The sequence below is a fragment of the Podarcis pityusensis genome (genome assembly GCF_964106645.2).
Source record: "Podarcis pityusensis genome assembly, chromosome: 13".
NCBI classification, from domain to species: Eukaryota; Metazoa; Chordata; class Lepidosauria; order Squamata; family Lacertidae; genus Podarcis; species Podarcis pityusensis.
In genome coordinates, this window is record NC_138038.1 from 44,472,585 (window position 1) to 44,492,582 (window position 19,998).

General features: G+C 48.5%; 1 protein-coding gene across 1 annotated transcript; it reads right to left on the reverse strand.

Annotated features, from left to right (window-relative positions):
- Positions 1-990: 990 nt before the first annotated feature.
- On the reverse strand, positions 991-18,072 carry FIS1 (fission, mitochondrial 1). The gene is made up of 5 exons (XM_080977517.1): positions 17,914-18,072; positions 9,117-9,249; positions 6,749-6,825; positions 3,250-3,355; positions 991-2,397 (listed from the first exon to the last, which is right to left on the reverse strand). The coding sequence occupies exons 1-5, from the start codon at positions 17,956-17,958 to the stop codon at positions 2,300-2,302; spliced, it is 459 nt and encodes a 152-aa protein (XP_080833643.1). The 5' UTR covers positions 17,959-18,072; the 3' UTR covers positions 991-2,299.
- Between the last annotated feature and the right edge of the window lie 1,926 nt (positions 18,073-19,998).

Consider the following 19,998-nt stretch of genomic DNA (forward strand, 5'->3'; position numbering starts at 1 on the left):
CAGTTGAAGCTGTTCCCGGGGTGGCCGCTGTCACATGCTGACAGCATCTAGGAGCCACAGGTGAGAACAGAGTGGGGGGGCGGGGCAAAGGTGGACAAACTACCCCAGGAGTACAATGCCCCCCCCACTGGAGGTATTATCCCTCCCTTGCCACAGCACACACGTCTACCACAACTATTTAAATCACCTTAATATAAACCCAATTCTGCAAGCTGTCAGAAATGGAGAGCAAGGACTGGAAAGGGATGTTTCAAGACACAATGTCCTAGACAGATCCTGGCGCAATGGGACGTTCACAGCTCGCTTCCAAACGCACGTCAGCTGCAGAATGGGAAAGAGGCCCATCGAATCAGGCCATCGCTTTGCTTCCACTTGCTCAGCAACTCTTGCAGCCAGCAGGGTGAGGGGGAATTGCAGTTTGTCAGGCTCGGTCCAAAGGCTACCGTGTAGCCTCTGCATTCACTAGGTCAAGAGGCATTTGCCAGGATGCTGGCACACAACATCTGCATGCACAGCAGCCAGGTTTCAGCTGCTCCGCAATGTGAAATTAGCCATCTTGCTCACTTCTGAAAATCACTTGGGGCTGCCTGGGTGTGAGCTGTCGTACAGCAATTAAGACGCACGGTGCTGCCAAGGATCCAGAGTTCAAGGCAAGCTGTCGGGTGCTCATTATCGAGGGAGACCCTGGCCATTGGGGGAAGGGCTGGAGCTCCCGTGGTGGAACATCTGCTTTGCATGCACCTTCAATCTCTGGCATCGCCAAGTAGGGCCAGGATAAGGCTCCCTGCCTGAAACCTTGGGAGATCTGCTGCCAGGCAGCATCAACAATGCTGGCAGCTGATGGGCCAATGGTCTAATTGATTCCTAAATGGAAAATTCAGTGGCGGCCTACAGCATAAACAGGATGGATTGGACAACAGCTCACCGCCTTAAGGACATCTGAGGCCCAAACTTCACGAGAGGCGCAAATCAGACAATCCAAATCATTCACATCTGTATTTTAATTTTTATTCACATCCCTGCCTCACACCAGTCAGAGGCTAGAAAACCATATAAAAGCACCTGTTCAGTGAGCAGGGAGATTGAAGTTTCCAGAAAGGAGGAGAGAAGTGTTTTCAATACATTTGTAGTCTCTGAACGGCGACTGGAACGCCAACCTTGCGCGAAGGAAGCCCCACTAGAGGCTTGGTGTGGGGTCTTCACTCGCCAACCTAAAGAAGGAACCCGTCCCTTGTCAGCTCAGAAGCAGATACTTTCCAATATAAGGCTGCTTTGAGTGTCCCTCTTTTCTGCTGTGTTTCCTCTCCATGTCCCAAGAAGCTCGCTCTATCTGTTGCGAGACGAGAGAGGTGACCTAATTCTCATGTTGGCAGCCCCCACCAGCTCTACCAAATAAATAAGGGGACAACGGAAGATAGCTATCTAGGCAGAGGAAGACCCCAAAGAAGAAGTGGGGGCACCTATGTTCCTCCAGTGATGGGGCTGGACTACAATTCCCATCGTCCCTGACCGCTGCCCATGCTGTTGGCGGCTGACGCGAGTTGAACAAAAATATGGAGGACCACAGGCTCCTCTAGATGGAACCCGGTGCTGCTACAGAGCTAAGAGGATCAGGAGGCACCATGCAAAGGAAGTGCAAACTGGGGGGATGGAAGGAAGAGAGGGAGGCACATGTGTGTGTTTATTAAGTGTAAGAGAAAACACAGTCTGACAGTGAGGGAAAGGTTCTGTCCCGGAAAGCCTTCTCCTTGACCATCGTTCACAGCAACAAGAAGCTAAGCCGCACACTGCAGGACAAGGGGGGTTTCCCCCCACCCCACCCAATCCAACTGTAGTCTTCTGAAAATGATGTCCTTTCCTGGCATTTTGTATCTTAAGTCTCAGATGAGAGAAATCTCCAAGCCCCACGACAAGTGAGAGGCTGCAAAGGCAGGCAGCGGGGAGAAACCCGTGTGCTTTCCTCACGTCAGCGTGTGATAGGTGAAGCGTAGGCAAGGAACCTAAAGGAAGTTACACAACAGGGGGCTGGGGCAACTGAGAGCTAGAAGGGCCCGCAGCCATGCGCGCCCATGTTCCTATTTGGCCAGTCTTCTACCGAAAGGGCCACTTTGGCCTCACAGAAGGAGGGGAGGGGAAAGTCCGGGAATCAGGGTCGGATTAGTGGCTGCCGAGCATGTTTTTAATCGTCCCTCATTTTCCCTGCAGGGTTAGAGCTGTGAGTTGCCAAGGCCAGGCTGCTCTGGCCGGGTGCGAAAGGGGGCAGGGGGGTGGGACCCCACCACCACCCTAACTGAGCCAGTTAAGGTTTTGATTTGGAGATGGCCAAGCCGATGAGACCAGCCAGCCCGGCAGCGCCAAGGGCCATGCCGCCCACGATCGCCATGCCAACCAGGCCATCTGTGGAGAGAGAAGAGGGAAGAAAGGCGTCATCCTGGAACGCTAGTTAAGGATTGAGAGGCTCCTCAAGAGATCTTTGGACTGAAGCCTGCGGGAGGGGGGCTGGACCAACCCGGTTGCCATGGGGACCAACTTTTTCCATCACCACCTTTTCAGAGGTGGTGGTGGTGGAAGAATAGCTGGTGCCACCTCCCAGGCCGACGGCCCTCACCCTCTCATTGGGCTCTGGCAGTGCAGAAGTGATCCCTGTGCCGTCTTATCCAAACGAGGCACCCGGTCCTCATTGCTGGTACTTAAGAGCTGTTGAAACACCTTTCCGTCTCCTTGAGAAATACTAGGAGGCATTTCGTAAAAGGCGCTCAAAGATGGTTGGGTGTTTTAATGCATTCTGCTCTCTGAACGCATCAGCTTAGTTTACATGTCCAAAGCACGATGGTTTGTTGGGCAAGGAGTTACGAAGAGCGTCCCTGGGCTCTCCCCATTCCTACACACTTGAAAAACAAAAAGCCTCCTCGGTTTGTTAAACCACATTTCCCCCATTGCTTCCAAACTGAGAAACTGTTTTGGGTGATCCCCACAAACCTTGCATGAAGAAACATCTCGGGGTTCAAGACCCGGCATCTCCAGCTACGGCTGGGAAAGATTCCCTTCCTGAAACCCTGGAGAGCTGCTGCCAGTCAGTGCACTGAGCTAAGCGGACTGACACAGGCCTCAGTTTCCTATGTGGAGTCATCACTTGGTTTGTGAGAAATGCCCCAACCATGGTTTACTGGGATCAGAATTACTGTGTTTGAACAGAGCCTTAAAAGGTGGGAGGGAAAGGGTTGCGCTCCCCACACCTGGCCCCCTAACCTTTCTGCATGGCCCTCTTGATGAGCTTCTCCAGCTCCATGGCTTGTGTGTTGCTTGGCTCCGTCTTCAGCAGCCCCCGGATGTACTTCAGAGCTTTCTCATATTCCTACGAGAAAGAGAGAAGAGCGTTAATGCACCTGTGTCTGGGGACATCATGCGCAGTACCCTGTTGCCCACCACAGATGGAGTGAAATGGAGGGAATCAGTAAGCGGGGAGTTCTAGCTTTGGAAAAAGAAAGTGATGAGCTGGATGGAGGCTTGGGGACAGTCAAGGAAGGTGGGGAAAGGAGCTATGTACACTTAGAACTAGGGTCACCCAACAATGTGGACCATGGCTGTGGTCAGACGACACAGAGCACCCTAGCTAACCTACTGTATATACTCGAGTATAAGCCAACGTTTTCAGCACATTTTTTATGCTGAAAAAGCCCCCCTTGACTTATACTCGAGTGAGGCAGGCAGCAGTGGCAGAGGGACGAGTGGCCCGAAAGGAGCCCTTTCTCGCCGCTGGTCCTGCTGCTGCCACCTGCCTCTCGCAAATGCAGGCAGCAGCAGAAGCGATGGCGGAGGGACGAGCAGCCCGAAAGGAGCCCTTTTGGACTGCTTGTTCTTCCTCCACTGCTGCTGCCACCACCAGGTTTGTGAGGTGGTGAATCGGCTTACACTCGATTCAATAAGTTTTCCTAGTTTTTTGTGCTAAAATTAGGTGCCTCGGCTTATATTCGGGTAGGCTTATACTCGAGTATATACGGTATGTAAGGGCTGCTGAAGTGGGTTTCAAACACCCCAAGAAATGAAGTCCATTAGCAACAACAGCTCAATGAAACCTCCACATTCAAAAGGTAGGATGCCTCCGAGGACTGGAAAACAGGGACAAACAACAGGCAACAGTCTGATTCTCAAGCTTCCAGGAGGTCATCTGGATGACCACTGCTGAGGGCAGGATGCTAAGGCAGTTCTTATTAAGGAGAGAGAATTCCTCTACAGGGGAAACAGGGACAGTTCAAAAGTCTCCTGCCTCAGGAAGTTAAGCTCTCCCATTCCCCCTTTTAGCTCAAGGCAAGGAGTTTAACCTGCACAGGAGATGCAAACCCCACAGAGAGGTGGATGGGGAGAGCGGTGGCTGCTTGAGCAACCTTCTGAAGTCCACATGCCAGAGGTGGGTGGAGCAACAAACACCACCTTTGTAGAGTAGGCTAGTTTCTATATGCACACTTGCAGGAGGCATGATTAAAAGACACTTTACTGCCAGACAAAAAACACTTAGGGTGGTGTTGATGCAGAGCGAGTAAGGGACGTGGCTAGGGAGCATCCCGAGGGCCAGGCAGAGAGGCCTGGAGGGCCACACTTGGGCCTGAGGCTCCCTGCCCCTGCCACAAGTTTTGAGAAGGACAGGATTTGAAGTGTGGGGGGGGGGGATTCAGGGCAGAATCCCACCAAGGTGTTCTGCTGGTGCATGGCTGCTCAATGGAACTACCTCTCCCCATGTGCCCCCAACTGCTCTGCAGGATTGGGGAGTCCCAGAGCAGAATGGAGGATGCATGAAGAGATTTGGGGAAATTCCGTTGCACAGCTACTTTGCTGGATACTACCCTGGATTTCTTGGCTGCAAGCCTAACACTCTCCCGGTAGCACAACCCAGACCCCAGCAATCAACTGCAGCTTGCCATCATTTGCACTGACACTCTCAGGGCTGCAACCCCAGACAATGTGAGACCCACTACAAGCAATAGAACTCCCTTGCGCAGGATTGCACAGTTAAGATCGGCTGTGTTTTGCACCGCTCCTTCCCTATGGGCCCAAGCTCCTGCTTATCTCGCGCCGTTGCCTCCACACACACGCCCCATGACTGAAGAGGGTTATGATCTGCTGCTCTCGCAGTCTATAAAAGCGCACCGATAAAAGGCCCAGCTGAGACTGATACATGTGGGCACCACCCTGGTTTTGACAAGGTTTATGGAGTTGGGATTAGCTGCCAGAGATAAGAAAGGGCCTGAGGTAACGGGAAACGCAGGACTTTCACCCTGGAGGGGAGAGTTAACGTCTCCCTCGCATGGTGGGGGAAGCGAGCGTGAAAGACAGGCAAAGTCTCAAACACTGACTGAGGATCTCTCCCCCGCTCGCCATTTGGCAACCCAGGCAGAAAACACATCTGTTGCCTATCTGCAAAAATCTGCAGGATGCAAAACATTTTGAAGTTTTCCAATCTGTGTAAGGAGGAAGTGGGTGAAAAACAGAAGCTCAGCTTTCCTTAAGTCAGATTTGGGGACAGAGGATGGAACAGGGGAAGACTTAATGCAGCCTCCAACTTTCTGTTGCCTGATTGAATCCTCTTGAGTGCCAACTGCTGCTCTTCTATATATTCATTCATCGGAGCCCTGAGGATACAAACAAATGCTATGCAGGGCGTTCTGTGGAGCTAGCCCCTGTGGATACTGTCCAAGTGAGGGATCAGCAACTAGCAGCCCTGGGCCAAATCAGTTCCAGTTTGGGAGAAAGGGGCAGAAGCTGGGAGAGGTAATGAGGAAGAAGAGCTCACTTGCTTGACGCCACTTTGAAGAAAGGAAGAACGGATCTTGACCTTCCTTCCCTCTTTGCCTCTGTCCCACTGACTCGATGTCAGATGTTCTCCTCCAGAGCAGAGGTGGAGCGCTGGATTTGGGCAGATCATCACCTCCCCACCCCCTGCACGGAGGCCAAGCTCAACAGGTGGGCAAGTCTATCTGTCAATCACCTGGCACCACAATGACACCAGGAACATATCGAGTCAGACCATTGGGTCATCTAGCTTAGTATAGTTTGCATCGACTGGCAGCAGCTCTCAAGTGAAAGTCTTACTCATTTTTCATCCCTTTTTTTGCCTACATGACTTGGAATCAAAACATTTATTATTGTTTATTTATTGCATTTATAAACCGGTATATATCCCACCGTTTTCTCCATGCAGCTCAATGTGGCTTACATGATTTTCCTGCCGCCTCCTTTCATAGAATTGTAAACTTGCAAGGGAAACGCAAGGGCCATCTAGTCCAACCCCCTGCAAGGCAATCCCCACAGCAACCACCACGGTCCTACTATGACTCTAACCACTACACCACACTGCTCCCATGGGCTTTGCAAGTGCCAACAACTGGCTGATCATCAGGGTTCACAAAGCACTGTGCACGAGACTTTTCACAGATCAGTGGGCCCAGCAGACCCCCTTTCAACCTGTTCTTTCCCTGACCTACACCTGACATCACGTACACTATAGGGTGGGTGGGTTCCCTGAACAGTCTCACAGCACAAATAGACAGGCTTGGTAGGCCTAATAAGGCCCGAGAGGTAGAGGTGACCCCGCTGCTGCTTTAGAGGAAATTACCTCCCTAAAAAAAGTTAAACTTTTCGTGGATTTTAACTATAAGCCTCATCAGGATCCCATCTCGCCTGAACAACAGAGGTACAAATATAAGCAGGTCCAAACCAAAGGAAGCAGGCAGGGCCACCAGCAGAGACTTACCTTCAGCCGGTAATTGGCCACTGAGAGGTAAAAGACATAATCACGCTGCTCCTCTTTGTTCCCTTTGGGCAGCAGCTCTGAAAATAAAAGGGTCAAGAGTGTAACGTTTACCTAGATCTGTTTAGAGAGAGATGGGTCTGAGGGTTTCTCCATTTTACCTGCCTCCTACAGCTCACGACACATACAGACACAAAACACAAAAATCTGAACTTGAAACTAGAGTAACCCCACCTGGATTCCTGACAACCGAATCCCAAACGACACCCCGGCGCCTGGACTTTGGCAAGCCGAAGGTCAAGAGAGTGTACGGGGAGCTGCCGTGCAAGGAGAGCAAGGACACTGTGCCAAGGAGGTCACGCCCGACCGATGAAAAGACAGGAATGGGACAGATGCACAGACAAAAAAAGAAGGGGGAGGATGTGGCAGAGGCGGAAGGACAGGAGGCATCTCACCCACTGCCACGTACACACAAAAGGTTTTCTCTCCCCACAGTGCAGAAGATCCTTTGATACTCCAAGGGAGGTGGGGGGGAAAACTCATAGCGGAAGTTTATGGTGCGGAGAAATGAGTTTTTTTCCTCCCCTCCCCAACCGATTATGGCAGAACGTGGGAGCTGCTCAATTAATTGACTGGCAGCAGATTCAGGGCAAACCACGCAGAAAAACGTACTTATTCACAGAAAGCATAATTGGCACGTGGACCTCTTTGCCAGTTAATGTGGTGGTGGGTTCAGGCGGCTGTGAAAGAGGGTTCTGCAAATCTCAGCCATGTTTGGTAGATGAACTTCCACGTTCAGAGACAGTGTGCTGCTGAATACCAGGTGCTGGGGGAGAAGGGCTAGTCACGCCCTGCCTGTGGGCTTGCTGGAGGCCATATGATTGGCCGTGGGGCCGGGCGGAAGAATGCCGGACTAGAAACACGTTCGGTCCAATCTAGTAAGGCTCTTATTAGAGCAAGTGCTTGCAGGTGGAGATGTTGCAGTGTAAGAAACTCAGATACAGTGGTACCTTGGTTTACAAACTCCGCAAAACTGGAAATAGTGTCTTGGTTTGAGAACTTCACCTCGGTCTAAAAACAGAATCCGAACGGTGGAAGGGTACCAGCAGCGGGAGGCCTCGTTAGGGAAAGCACGCCTCAGTTTAAGAAAGGTTTTGGTTTAAGAACATACTTCCGGAACAGATTAAGTTCGTAAACCAAGGTACCACTGTATATAAGCTAGGGGCCAAATGGATCTTTAAACCGAGGTTGTAGATGCCAAAATGCAATGCCTAGTTGCCATTTTGGGGTAAAAGGTAAAGGTAAAGGACCCCTGACAGTTAAGTCCAGTTACAGACGACTCTGGGGTTGCAGTGCTCATCTCACTTTACAGGCCGAGGGAGCCGGCGTTTGTTTGCAGACAGTTTTTCTGGATCATGTGGCCAGCATGACTAAGCCGCTTCTGAAACCAGAACAGAGAGGTACCTATTTATCTGCTTGCACTTTCTGACATGCTTTTGAACTGCTAGGATGACAGGAGCTGGGACCGACCAACGGGAGCTCACTCCGTCATGGGGATTCGAACCGCCAACCTTCTGATTGGCAAGCCCAAGAGGCTCAGTGGTTTAGACCACAGTGCCACCCGCTTTATGGATTAAGACGGCTCTAAGGTCTTCTTCTGCAAATGTCAAACTGACTGTGATTGAGTTTCACTGAAACATCAGGTTAGTTCCAATGACAACCTTGAGCTAGGTTAAGAACTTGGAGGACTTAAAGAAGAAAAGTCACTTGATCCAGGGACAGCCCACATATATACTGGCCCATCCCTACCTGTTTTTCTTCATGGTGACACAAACCATTCATAACGTAGAAATATTCTTCACAACTGTGACCAGGGCAGTGGGATGGGGTAAGTGAAGACAAACTACAACAATTAACCATAACGTTGTAACTGCTCCTGCTCAGGCTGCACAGAAAAAGCATTTTGGTTCCTGAAATTGGTTCCGATTGCGCAAATAAAATGTAACAGATAGGATGTGGCATTAGCGTGTGAAAACAATCAAGATCCAAGGATCCCCAGGCATGCACCTCCAGATGGTGGAGATGTCAGCCACCATTCAGGCTTCTTCACTTGGTTGCAAGCAGTCGATAGCCAGGTGCAAAATGTGCCTGGCTAGTTTCAAGTACTGGGATGTTTGTAATAAAAACTACAAAATAACCAACAAGAGTGTAGAAAAAGGACACACTGTGGAGCTCAAATCAATCAATCAAATCAAAATGGGGTGGGTGTTTCAACCACTGCTTTGCGATTAGCTTAATGGATGTCTTGCTTGGCAAGAGAAATCAAGGAGGTGGTTCGGTGGATGTTCTAGTTTATTGATCTACTGCTCACCTTCCAGGAGTACAACGCCCTTCTTGATGTCCTCGTTGTATTTGCTGCGGACCAGGCACCAGGCGTACTCAAATGTGGTCCCTTTGGAGACATTGCCTGAGCTCACCTCAGCATTGTACTTCTTCTCAAATCTCTGTGGAAAAGAAGAGAGGGATGGTTAAGCTGACACCAGTCTCCCAGGAAAGGCAAAATGTGCCTTTCTGCCCCACTTCGCCTACCCAATTCACAGGTTTTTCCTGAGAACAATACGTCAGCAGGGGTCAAGCTGACACGATCTTGGCCACAGTAGGCCACCAGAGGGCAGGTAGCAGGCCTATAGATCATGAAGGAGTGACAAGGGACTCTGACCCAGTGTTAGAAGCCGAGATATGAAAGCTAGGAGCTAAATGGCACCTTAAACCTAGGTTATGGGTGCAACAATGGACTGTCTAGACACGCTTTTTTATAACAAGAATACACAGCTGAAAATGAATGAACTGCAGCTAATATATTATGTTTATTTTTCACATGGTCTAGTCAGCCAGTGTGGTGTAGTGGTTGAGAGCGGTAGTCTTGTAATCTGGGGAACCGGGTTCGCGTCTCCGCTCCTCCACATGCAGCTGCTGGGTGACCTTGGGCCAGTCACACTTCCTTGAAGTCTCTCAGCCCCACTCACCTCACAGAGTGTTTGTTGTGGGGGAGGAAGGGAAAGGAGAATGTTAGCCGCTTTGAGACTCCTTAAAGGGAGTGAAAGGCGGGATATCAAATCCAAACTCCTCTTCTTCTTCTCTTCTTCCTTCCCCTGCGAAAGGCACCTAGAACAATGGGAGTTATGAATGCTGCTCTGGCCTATGGTAGAGCTGCTTCCATTGGGCCACTTGTCTGTGGTTGGCAGATCCAAGAGTTTCCTTTTCCAGCTTTAAAAAAAAAACAACCATCACCCTAAATATTTTTTTGTATTTGTGCGTGGATGGTACCATCTCGGCTACTCACCACTCAACTTCAGAAATAGAAAGGGACAGGTGCAGAACCAATTATGTAAGAGGAATGATGTACAAGCACATAAATTTCGACAAAGGTTAGAGAATTCAGCTCTACCAGTTGGGAGATTTATTATTATTTTAAAGCATTGAGTACCTAGTAAGGACAGATGATTCCCAGATGAGGAATTGCTCCAACAGGAACCGGTGACCCTGGCTTAGCAGCCGGATCTTCTATGAAGCCTTACGCAAGCATCGAAAAAACAAGAAGAGAACAACAAGCACCTCCGAAACCAGACACTGGTCTTTTTGTCTCCCATCAATGGATTTGGTCTGGGCAGGTCGCACCAACTGCCACCCAAGGCTGCCAGGCTGTTTAGTGCTGGGAAGTCAGAGGGGGCTCTTTGTTCCGCAGGCGCACAAACCATTCAAACCCCCTTTCATGGAAGGGCTCAGAAGGGAACGTGCAGGGGAAAGGGCTGTAGCTCAGTGGCAGAGTGCCTGCTTTGCGGGCTGAAGGTCTTGGGTTCGATTCCCAACATCCCTAGGTTGGGCTGAGACACACTCCCTGTTGGAAAACCTGAAGAGTCGCTGGCAGTCTGTGCAGACAGCATTGAGCTTGGAGGACCAATCTTCCCATTCATGATAAGGCACCCCCACCCTGTTTAAACAGAGCCATGCAGTTGTTTACAATTTTATTGGGTAGCCAGTCATTTTAATGATTGTTCCGTACTACTATTAATTGTGGGGGGTTTTTTTTACATTTTCATACTGCTGCACACCACCCTGATACTTTATGGGTACTTTTATCAGCTATTCAGTAAAATTAATATAAAGAAATATAGAGATCATCCACTCCCATGATGAAAACAATGTGACCTTCAGCGGGGCAGTGGTGTAAAGAGGTTTGAAGTGATGGCTAACACCAGCCAAAAATCTGTCCAAGTAGCTGCATGACTTCTCAGAAGCCTGCTCAAAAAACCGCGTTTACTAAAAACAGCCGCTCAAGGAGAGGAACGTCACCTGCCATAAAAGTGCCCTTTTAATTTCATCGGAAAGGAAACAGAACTGTTTAAACAACACTCTGGTTGCAACACCACTGCTCAAAAGCCTGAAAACACCCAAAGGAGGCCAAGAGAAGACCTGAAGAGCACATTGTCCTATATGGGGTGGGAGCTGGCAGAAAGGAGTCAGCAACTAAGCAAACCGCCCTTCCACTTGCAAGCCCAGAGGCAATGCATGGAACCTGCTGCCAGTTCACTTTTGGGTGGGGAATCCGTAGCTCTCAAGACATTGCTGGAGTCTCCAATTCCCCACTGGGCCAAGCTGGCTGGGACTAAGGAGAGATGGGGCTCAGCAGCATCTGGTGAAGGGTCACTGATCCCACCCAGCTTGCAGGGTGTGATGGTAGAGCCGAGGCCCCCTTGGTAGTATGTGGACTGAATTAAATCCAAACAGGGTAAAAACCATTGATTGAAACCACCAAAGGGGGGGGGGGGAGAAAGAGAGAGAAAAAAGTCAATTGAAAGGCACACCAATTTAAGTCATGTTTCCCCCCCATTACGAAACGATTAACTTGAGAAGCCAAAATTCTCACGGAGTCTGCTGTAGGCTCCATGGAGGATCTTGGCAATAGACAGGATGACAGTGCCTGGAACCCAGCAGCAGTGAAGAAGGCAAGTTAGTCCCTGCAGTTTGAGGAGGACCTCCAAAATAAATACTCTGAGGCTGAGCTAGTTCTCCCACCAGCACCAACCCCCACCAATTTATTATTGCACAAGGTTCTGCAGACTGGAGTCCACCTGAAGCGTTATCTTCAGGGAGAAGCTTGGGGGGGGGGGATTACCCCCAACAGAAGCTTCCTACAAGGAAAAGGATATACTACCACCTGGGGAGCATTTTTAAAATGGCATCCCTCCACCTTTAGGCATTGCCTATGCCATGGCACTCCTCACAGGGAACTGATCGCTGCAGACCTGCGGTCATCGCCAACAGCAAGCGTCCCTTGCCAAGGGTAAAATTTAAGGCATGTCCACCTGCCCAGGGTTGCCATATGTCTGGAATTTCCCGGACATAGACAGTATTGGGCCATCGGAAAGTGTGTCCGGGAGGAAATCGCTGAAACGTCTGGAAAAATCCAGACGTATGGCAACCCATGTTGGAAGTGTAGACTTTTTGCAAATTTCCTTAAAAACAGCTCTCTTTTTGTTTGAGATTTTTGTGTCCGGATTTTCACTTTTTGAAATATGGCAACCCTACACCTGCCCACCAGATGACAACAGGTGGGTGGGGGTTTGGGGGGGCCGGGAACAGCATTCCAGGCCTAATTAGCTCACAGGCTACTAGCTCTACGACCTCCAGGGAGACTGGATTAATACAAGGAACATTTCTTTAAAAATGACACCCATCCAGCTACAGTCTGAAATTGCACTGCCCACTCCTGCCCCTCAAGATTCAGCCACATCAGTCAGATGCACGCACAGATCAGGCACTGGCATTTTAAGAGGCAGGCCTCTGTATTAAATGGAGGTTTCCTTTTAAAACTGTGCTATGTTTCGAGAGAAGCACACATGCCCTGGTCACAACCAACAAAGTATCTTGGATCCTTCTCCACTAGCCCTCAGCAGTAGCCACAGGTCACACCATAGTGAGTAAATTTCAGGGAGGGGGATTTTATTATTATTAAGAGGTTTGCTATATTAAGTATTCCCACAGCTACTCAAATGTATCCATGCTTCCCCCCCCCCACTCTTAAACACATCAACACAGTTCAGATGTTAAAGCAGGGCTCGGGAGCACATAACTCTCAAGATACCATGGGATACCAAACTGAACTGTAGATTCCTTGACAGTATTGTATGACTTGACAGGCGCAGCTCCCAAAAGTCCAAGCATTGCAATTTTGATGTTCTGTTATATTAAGTGTGATGTTCTACTGTAATGTTTATTGCGGTAATTGATTGTATGAAAGCTACTTTGGGATCCAGGTTAATGGAAACTTGCATGGAAATACAACAATTCGCTGTCACACACCCAAAAGGCAAGGAGTCTAAATATTCATGGTTTGAACCTACTATAAACAATAGTAAGATTTGCCTTCCAAGTCATGGAGATGCATCTCTCTGTCCTGTATCCACCAGCTCCTGCTTCTGATTTGGGTAAGCGCCTTACAGCTATAAACACCGTGCCAGGAAAAAGTGCTTAATTTCACAATTGCTCCCTTAAATGCAGATAGATTCTGCAATACAAAAGGAAACTAGTTTTAGACTGCATTCCTGTGCACTATAGAAAGCTCTGTTGGTACCTCACCATGCCAGTATTTCTACTCCCAGGGGAACTAGCATAGGTCATTGCAAGCCGATATTGGTCATTATGACAAAACATTAGCATGTACTGTTGTGGAGTAACCATATATGAATGAGAACACCAAAACCACAATTCAAGTCTCCAATTTGAAAAACCAGCCCTTATTCATGGTCACTTAAAATACACCCTGATCGTTTGTCATTGTGTAAGACATACATGCCATGCGATTTTCCCATTTCCAGAGGGGTAGCTTGGCTGCAACCAACTAACAAAGCATCTTGTGCCACCTGGAAGGCTAACAAATTTATTACAGTGTAAGCTTTCGTCCATTTCATCAGATGTATGAAATGTCATCCTAGGTTACAGGTGTACTTAAGGTTAATAGACGGGGCAAGGTATTATCATCACTAAGGTCAGAGAGGAATGAAACGCAGAATAATTACAAGGCTGATAATTATGTTATTAAGAGTAGCCATTCACAAGAAAGTTGATGGCGCTAATACAGACATCCTGGAAATTCCTTATTGTTCCATACCTTTCCTCCTTAGTGACTCAATTGATCCTGAATGCCCAATTCCAACTGCACACAGCCATAGAAACCTATGGTATCTTCTTTCCTAAGTTAGCACATTCAATGTAAATGCAACACGTAGGATCAAACAAAGCACCAATTCTTTAAAGCCAAGCTGCTGCTCAGAGACTGCAAAAACAGCAGCTGCATTGTCGGAAAAAATGTCACTGAATCAGTGCTCTCCTCTGGAACAAATAAGGTTACAACTCTAAATGTAGCTACTGGAATGAAACCTACACTGAATTCAACAATATCCATGAATAAGTGTACACATTTAGGCTTGGGCAGTTAAGTGCTCAAGAGCTATTGGAAGTGATTTGATGCCCCCTAGTGGATTTGCTTCACTTCTTATGCCAGTTAGGTAAAGGTAAAGGTACCCCTGCCCGTACGGGCCAGTCTTGCCAGACTCTAGGGTTGTGCGCTCATCTCACTCTATAGGCCGGGAGCCAGCGCTGTCCGCAGACACTCCCGGGTCACGTGGCCAGCGTGACAAGCTGCATCTGGCGAGCCAACGCAGCACACGGAACGCCGTTTACCTTCCCGCTGGTAAGCGGTCCCTATTTATCTACTTGCACCCGGGGGTGCTTTCGAACTGCTAGGTTGGCAGGCGCTGGGACCGAACGACGGGAGCGCACCCCGCCGCGGGGATTTGAACCGCCGACCATGCCATCAGCAAGTCCTAGGTGCTGAGGTTTTACCCACAGTGCCACCCGCATCTCTTATGCCAGTTACTTCCTCACAAATAAATCACAGAATTGTAGAGTTGGACTGGACCCCAAGGGTCATTTAGTCCAACCCCCTGCAATACAAGAATTTCAACTAAGCTTCCTTGATAGATGTCCCATCCAACCTCTGTTTTAAAATTTCCAAGGAAGGAGAGTCCACCACCTCCTGAGGGAGTCGTGTCCTCTGTCAAAGAGCCCTTACAGCAGGCATAGGCAAACACGGCCCTCCAGATGTTTTGGAACAACAATTCCTATCATCCCTGACCACTGGTCTTGTTAGCTAGGGATGATGGGAGTTGTAGTCCCAAAATATCTGGAGGGCCGAGTTTGTCTATGCCTGCCTTACAGTCAGAAAGTTCTTCCTTATGCTTAGTCAGAATCTCCTTTCTTGTAACTTGAATCCTTTGGTTTGGGTCCTACCCTCTGGAGAAGGAGAAAACAAGCTTGCTCCATCGTCCATGTGACAGCCCTTTAGAGATCTGAATCATTTCACGAGGCTTCAATTACTTGATCTTACACATCTAAGAAACCACCTCTTCTTCTTTATCATGGATGTGGGTGTATGCGTGCACTGCTCCCATCTTTAGCTCCATTGCCAAACACTCTCTGCAATACAGAACTGTGGGGGAAAGCACAGGGCACCTTCTAGGATGCTGTATTTGTGTAAGAAGAGGAATGGGAAACCAATGTTCCCCCAGATGTTGCTGAACTGTGACTCCTGTCAGCCCCAGCCAGCATGACCAGTGATCAGGAATGATGGGAGCTGTATTTCAGCAACATCTGGAGGACACCTTGTCATGAAATTCTACTCAAACCAGAGCAGATTCCAATTTATAGTTAGCAGAGTAAAAACTTAAATACGTTGTAGGATTCCCAAAAAATAGACCAGAGGCAGTTGTATTTCATCCAGCAGAGCTTTACTGCTATTGAAGGCAAATGAGCATAATGGTTATAAATCCAATACATTCAGGACTGGCACTGTCCATAAGAAATCCAGTTACAGCAGATTTAACTTAAGCTTACAACAACTTATAGTAAGTCTAAAAACTATACAGTGGTACCTTGGTTCTCGAACAGAATGCGTTCCAGAAGCCGCAGAAGACGTGCCAGGCATTCGGCTTCCGAAAAATCGTTCAAAAACCGGAACACTCGCTTCCGGGTTTTGATAGTTTGGGAGCCGATTTGTTCGGGAGCCAAGGCATTTGAGATCCAAGGTACAACTGCATATAAAACACCACACCAGAAGGAAAAGAGATAGAAAGAGAAAGTGAAACCCCGGCTCCTTCCGCCCCTACTTTTATAGTCAGCATGACCTTGACAGAAGAGATAACAGAATCAGTTTAAGCCAGCTGTACATCATGAACCTTCTGCTTGTTTCTTTCACACAGAGAAGCTTCCAGAACCCTTTTGAATTAAGCAGAATAGGAAAGATCTCTACACATCAGATCAATACTTACTGATAATACTTTTTATTTATTATTTTGATAAGCATGAACTAATACACAATTCACATAAGTGACACATTGTTAATATCACATTTTAAACAGAATTTGTTAATACAGGTTTAATTTGGTGTTTACAATAAAAATATTGGTACCAAACTTCAGTTTTCAAAACATGCTACTCTTTATTGTTAAACTCCTTAACGTATTGTCTATCCTTAACATATACTTCAAGGCTTCAAAGCACATACATTCCAGTAATCATTGAGTGTCATCCAGGCACAAAAAATGGCACCCAGACATTTTGAGGTGCTCGCAAATGGAGAACCTTTAGGCGCGAAATGTGCCTGGCGCCCTGCTAATTTCAAACCCCGTATACAGTATATACCTCAGCTGTCAGCAAACCCTGCTGTCCAGACATCCTAACTGGAGAACAGAAAAAGTCACTGCCATGAAACTGCCTCAATGTGTACGGGAGGGTGGGGGTGGAATGACCGATCACAGGGAAACAGGAGAAACCAGCCCATTTTTTTCTTGAGCTCCCTCTGACACCTTGATGAGGGAGCAGAGGAGAGCAAAACATATGGAGAACATACAAGTCTATGTATAGCATAAGCAGCTAACTAAATTAATTTACCTACATAATTTAAAATCCAGTTTGTAGCTAATATTCATAATCATAAACAGTAGCATCCAGCTAAGCCAGAGTAGTGCTACTCTGATCATGGCTTAGCTGCATATCACACTAAATTAATAGAGTCCATGTGTGTGTGTGCTGAGAGGATCACACCTTTTCCAGCCAGAGGGCCAAATTGCATTATAGGCAATCTTCCAGGGGCCACATTCCAGTGATGCGTGGGGCCAGGTTTTACATTAGCTACATTTTAGCCATATAAAAGCTACTCACTCTCCAACCTCCATCCAGAGAAGAAAGAAGCATTATTACAGCCTCATAGTTTAATGCTACATATAAGCCAGGCAAAAGCGTCTTGAGGAAGATAGGGGGTGCTTTGTACTTTCCCTCACTTGAATTCACTCAAGTCACCCCCAACACTTCCCTTCTACATATGGAGTGGCTGCCCAGCACTTCAGCGGAGGAGAGTGATGCCTCTTCCTAGTCGCTACCATGAAGCATCGTGAAGCTGAGGCTCCAAGACTTTGGCCACCTCATGAGAAGAGAAGACTCCCTGGAAAAGACCCTGATGCTGGGAAAGATGAAGGGCACAAGGAGAAGGGGAGGACAGAGGACGAGATGGTTGGGCAGTGTTCTCGAAGCTACGAACATGAGCTTGACCAAACTGCGGGAGGCAGTGGAAGACAGAAGTGCCTGGCATGCTCTGCCCCATGGGGTCACGAAAAGTCGGACACGACTAAACGCCTAAACAACAGCAACACCACCACCATGAAGCATTTTCGCTGGAGGAGAGGAAGCTCCGGCTCCACCTCATCTTCAGACCCACAGCACAAATGTAAAAGGTTACAGGAGGGTGCATTTTTTAAAAAGGAAGAACCACCCAAAATTAGGCCGGCGGAGAAGAGCGCGCGGGGAGGGAGAACGAAGCGACCAGGACGGAGAGCAAAGGGCGGCCATGCTGGGCCAAAAGGCCCGTCCAAGCCCAGCTGACCCCACGAAACTCAAAGGCACCGCCCACACTCAGTGGCCCAAGGTAGACTGCTCCTGGACCTGGAGGCTCCACTTAAATCTCGCGGCCCGCGACCAGAGCCAGGAGAAGAGGGAGACACACACACAAAACCCGCGCGCTCCTCCTGCTGTTAAATAAGGCTCCGACTCACCTGCAGATCCTCCAGCGCCACCACTTCGCTGAGCACCGACTCCATCGCGCCCAATCCAGGAAGCAGGGCCGGAAGCGGTCCGGCGACGGAAGCGGAACTTTAAAAAGCCCACCGGTCGCTCTAGGACGGGAGAGGGAGGCTGTCTCTATGGCGTCCCTTTTCAACTCTCCCTTAGTTCAGCCACGCCCTGTTGCCTCGCGCGCCTGCGCACGCTCCCTTCCGCAGAGAAACCCCCGAGAGGTTTAAAAGCGCCCGCGCGCTTGTTTTGTGCGTTGGTCCGTTTCCACGGCAACGGGGAGGGCGGGGGAGAGCCTTTTCCCGCCGTTTCCCTCCATCTTCACGCTCACTGGAGGCGCTTCCTCGTGTTTCCAAAACAAAAAGCCAATAGGAGGTTGCCATGGCAACCTCGGGAGCTGGAAGCGACATAGGGTAGGCGCGCTTTCCCATAGAAAGTAATGCAAAATGGATTAATCCGTTCCAGACTTTTAAAAACAACCCCTAAAACAGTAATTTAACAATAATTTTACCCTCTAACGCAGGCATCCCTAACCTTCGGCCCGCCAGATGTTTTGGACTACAATTCCCACCATCCCTGCACACTGGTCGTGTTAGCTAGGGATCATGGGAGTTGTAGGCCAAAACTTCTGGAGAGCCGCAGGTTGGGGATGCCTGCTCTAACGTGACCATTGAGCCAAAGAATGAAAGCAATAAACAATGTACTGCAGGCACACAATCTGGGTACTGGGTTCCACACAATCAGAAAAACAAAAAAGAGCCTCAAAAACAAAGGCCTGAGGTGGATAAGGGCAATGGTGGGCAATCTGTCCTTCCAACTGTTGCTGTAGTATATTGTTAGGAGCCACCCCAAACTCTGCCCAGCTGTGCATTAGATTCCAGGGGGTATTTGCCCTCAGTGTAGGACCACATTTGGTCCCATTTTTGCCATCTTCTCTGATGATACATTTCCTCCTTCTTTGGCACAGGCCAAGTCCACACTATACATTTAAATAATCTCCCCCCCCCCCCCGCAAAAAAAGACTCCAGGGAACTATGGTTTGTTACAGGTGCTGGGAATTGTAGCTCTGTGAATGGGTAAACTACAGTTCCCATGATTTTTTTATGCATGTGGTTAAATGTATGGTGTTTTTGCAGCTATAACGTGACAGGCTGTCGATCCAGTGGCAATGTCCATTTCTTTGTGATAACTGTTCTTTCCCTAGAAAACACACACACTAGTTAGCAGGCACTTAATTAGGACAGGGAGGTGCAGCTCAAATGTTCTGCTTCATGTTTGAACCTGCCCTCAATTACATGCACTTATCTGCTATTTTCCTAATGGTAATTGGAATAAAAATAATCCTAACTATTCCCTTGTCACATGCGGTTTATCTGCCCTTGGTGGAGATGAGGGCGTTGCCTGAGCTAGTAATGTGTTACCTTATTTGGTTAATGAGACAAAATTGGCTTTCGGGCAGGAACTGGTTTAATTACATAAAGCAGCTGGGAATAAATCTGCAAACAGTGACAACCCACTTGCGAAAGTTTCAAAAGTTTGTCCTCAAGTAGAGCACGTGGAGATTCCTGTGCTTTTTACAGTTGGGAAGGGGCAGAAACCCAACAGGGTGGAACTTTCGCCACCAATGCATCTCTCCACCTGAAAAAGCTGCACCCATTTTATTTCCATATTCTCTCTACCCCTGAAAATGTGGTGGTTTAGTAGGAATGGCTGGGCGATAAGATCACTGCCTGCTCCTGAGCGTTCACATAGAATCTCTGTGGATTTTTCATTCTGTTAAGAACAGAAGAAGAGCCGAAGGCTCAGCCCTGAGTACCCACTGGAAGGACAGATTGTGAAGCTGAGGCTCCAAGACTTTGGCCACCTCATGAGAAGAGAAGACTCCCTGAAAAAAGACCCTGATGTTGGAAAAGATGAAGGGCACAAGGAGAAGGGGACGACAGAGGACAAGATGGTTGGACAGTGTTCTTGAAGCTACCAGCATGAGTTTGACCAAACTGCAGGAGGCAGTGGAAGACAGGAGTGCCTGGCATGCTCTGGTCCATGGGGTCACAAAGAGTCAGACATGA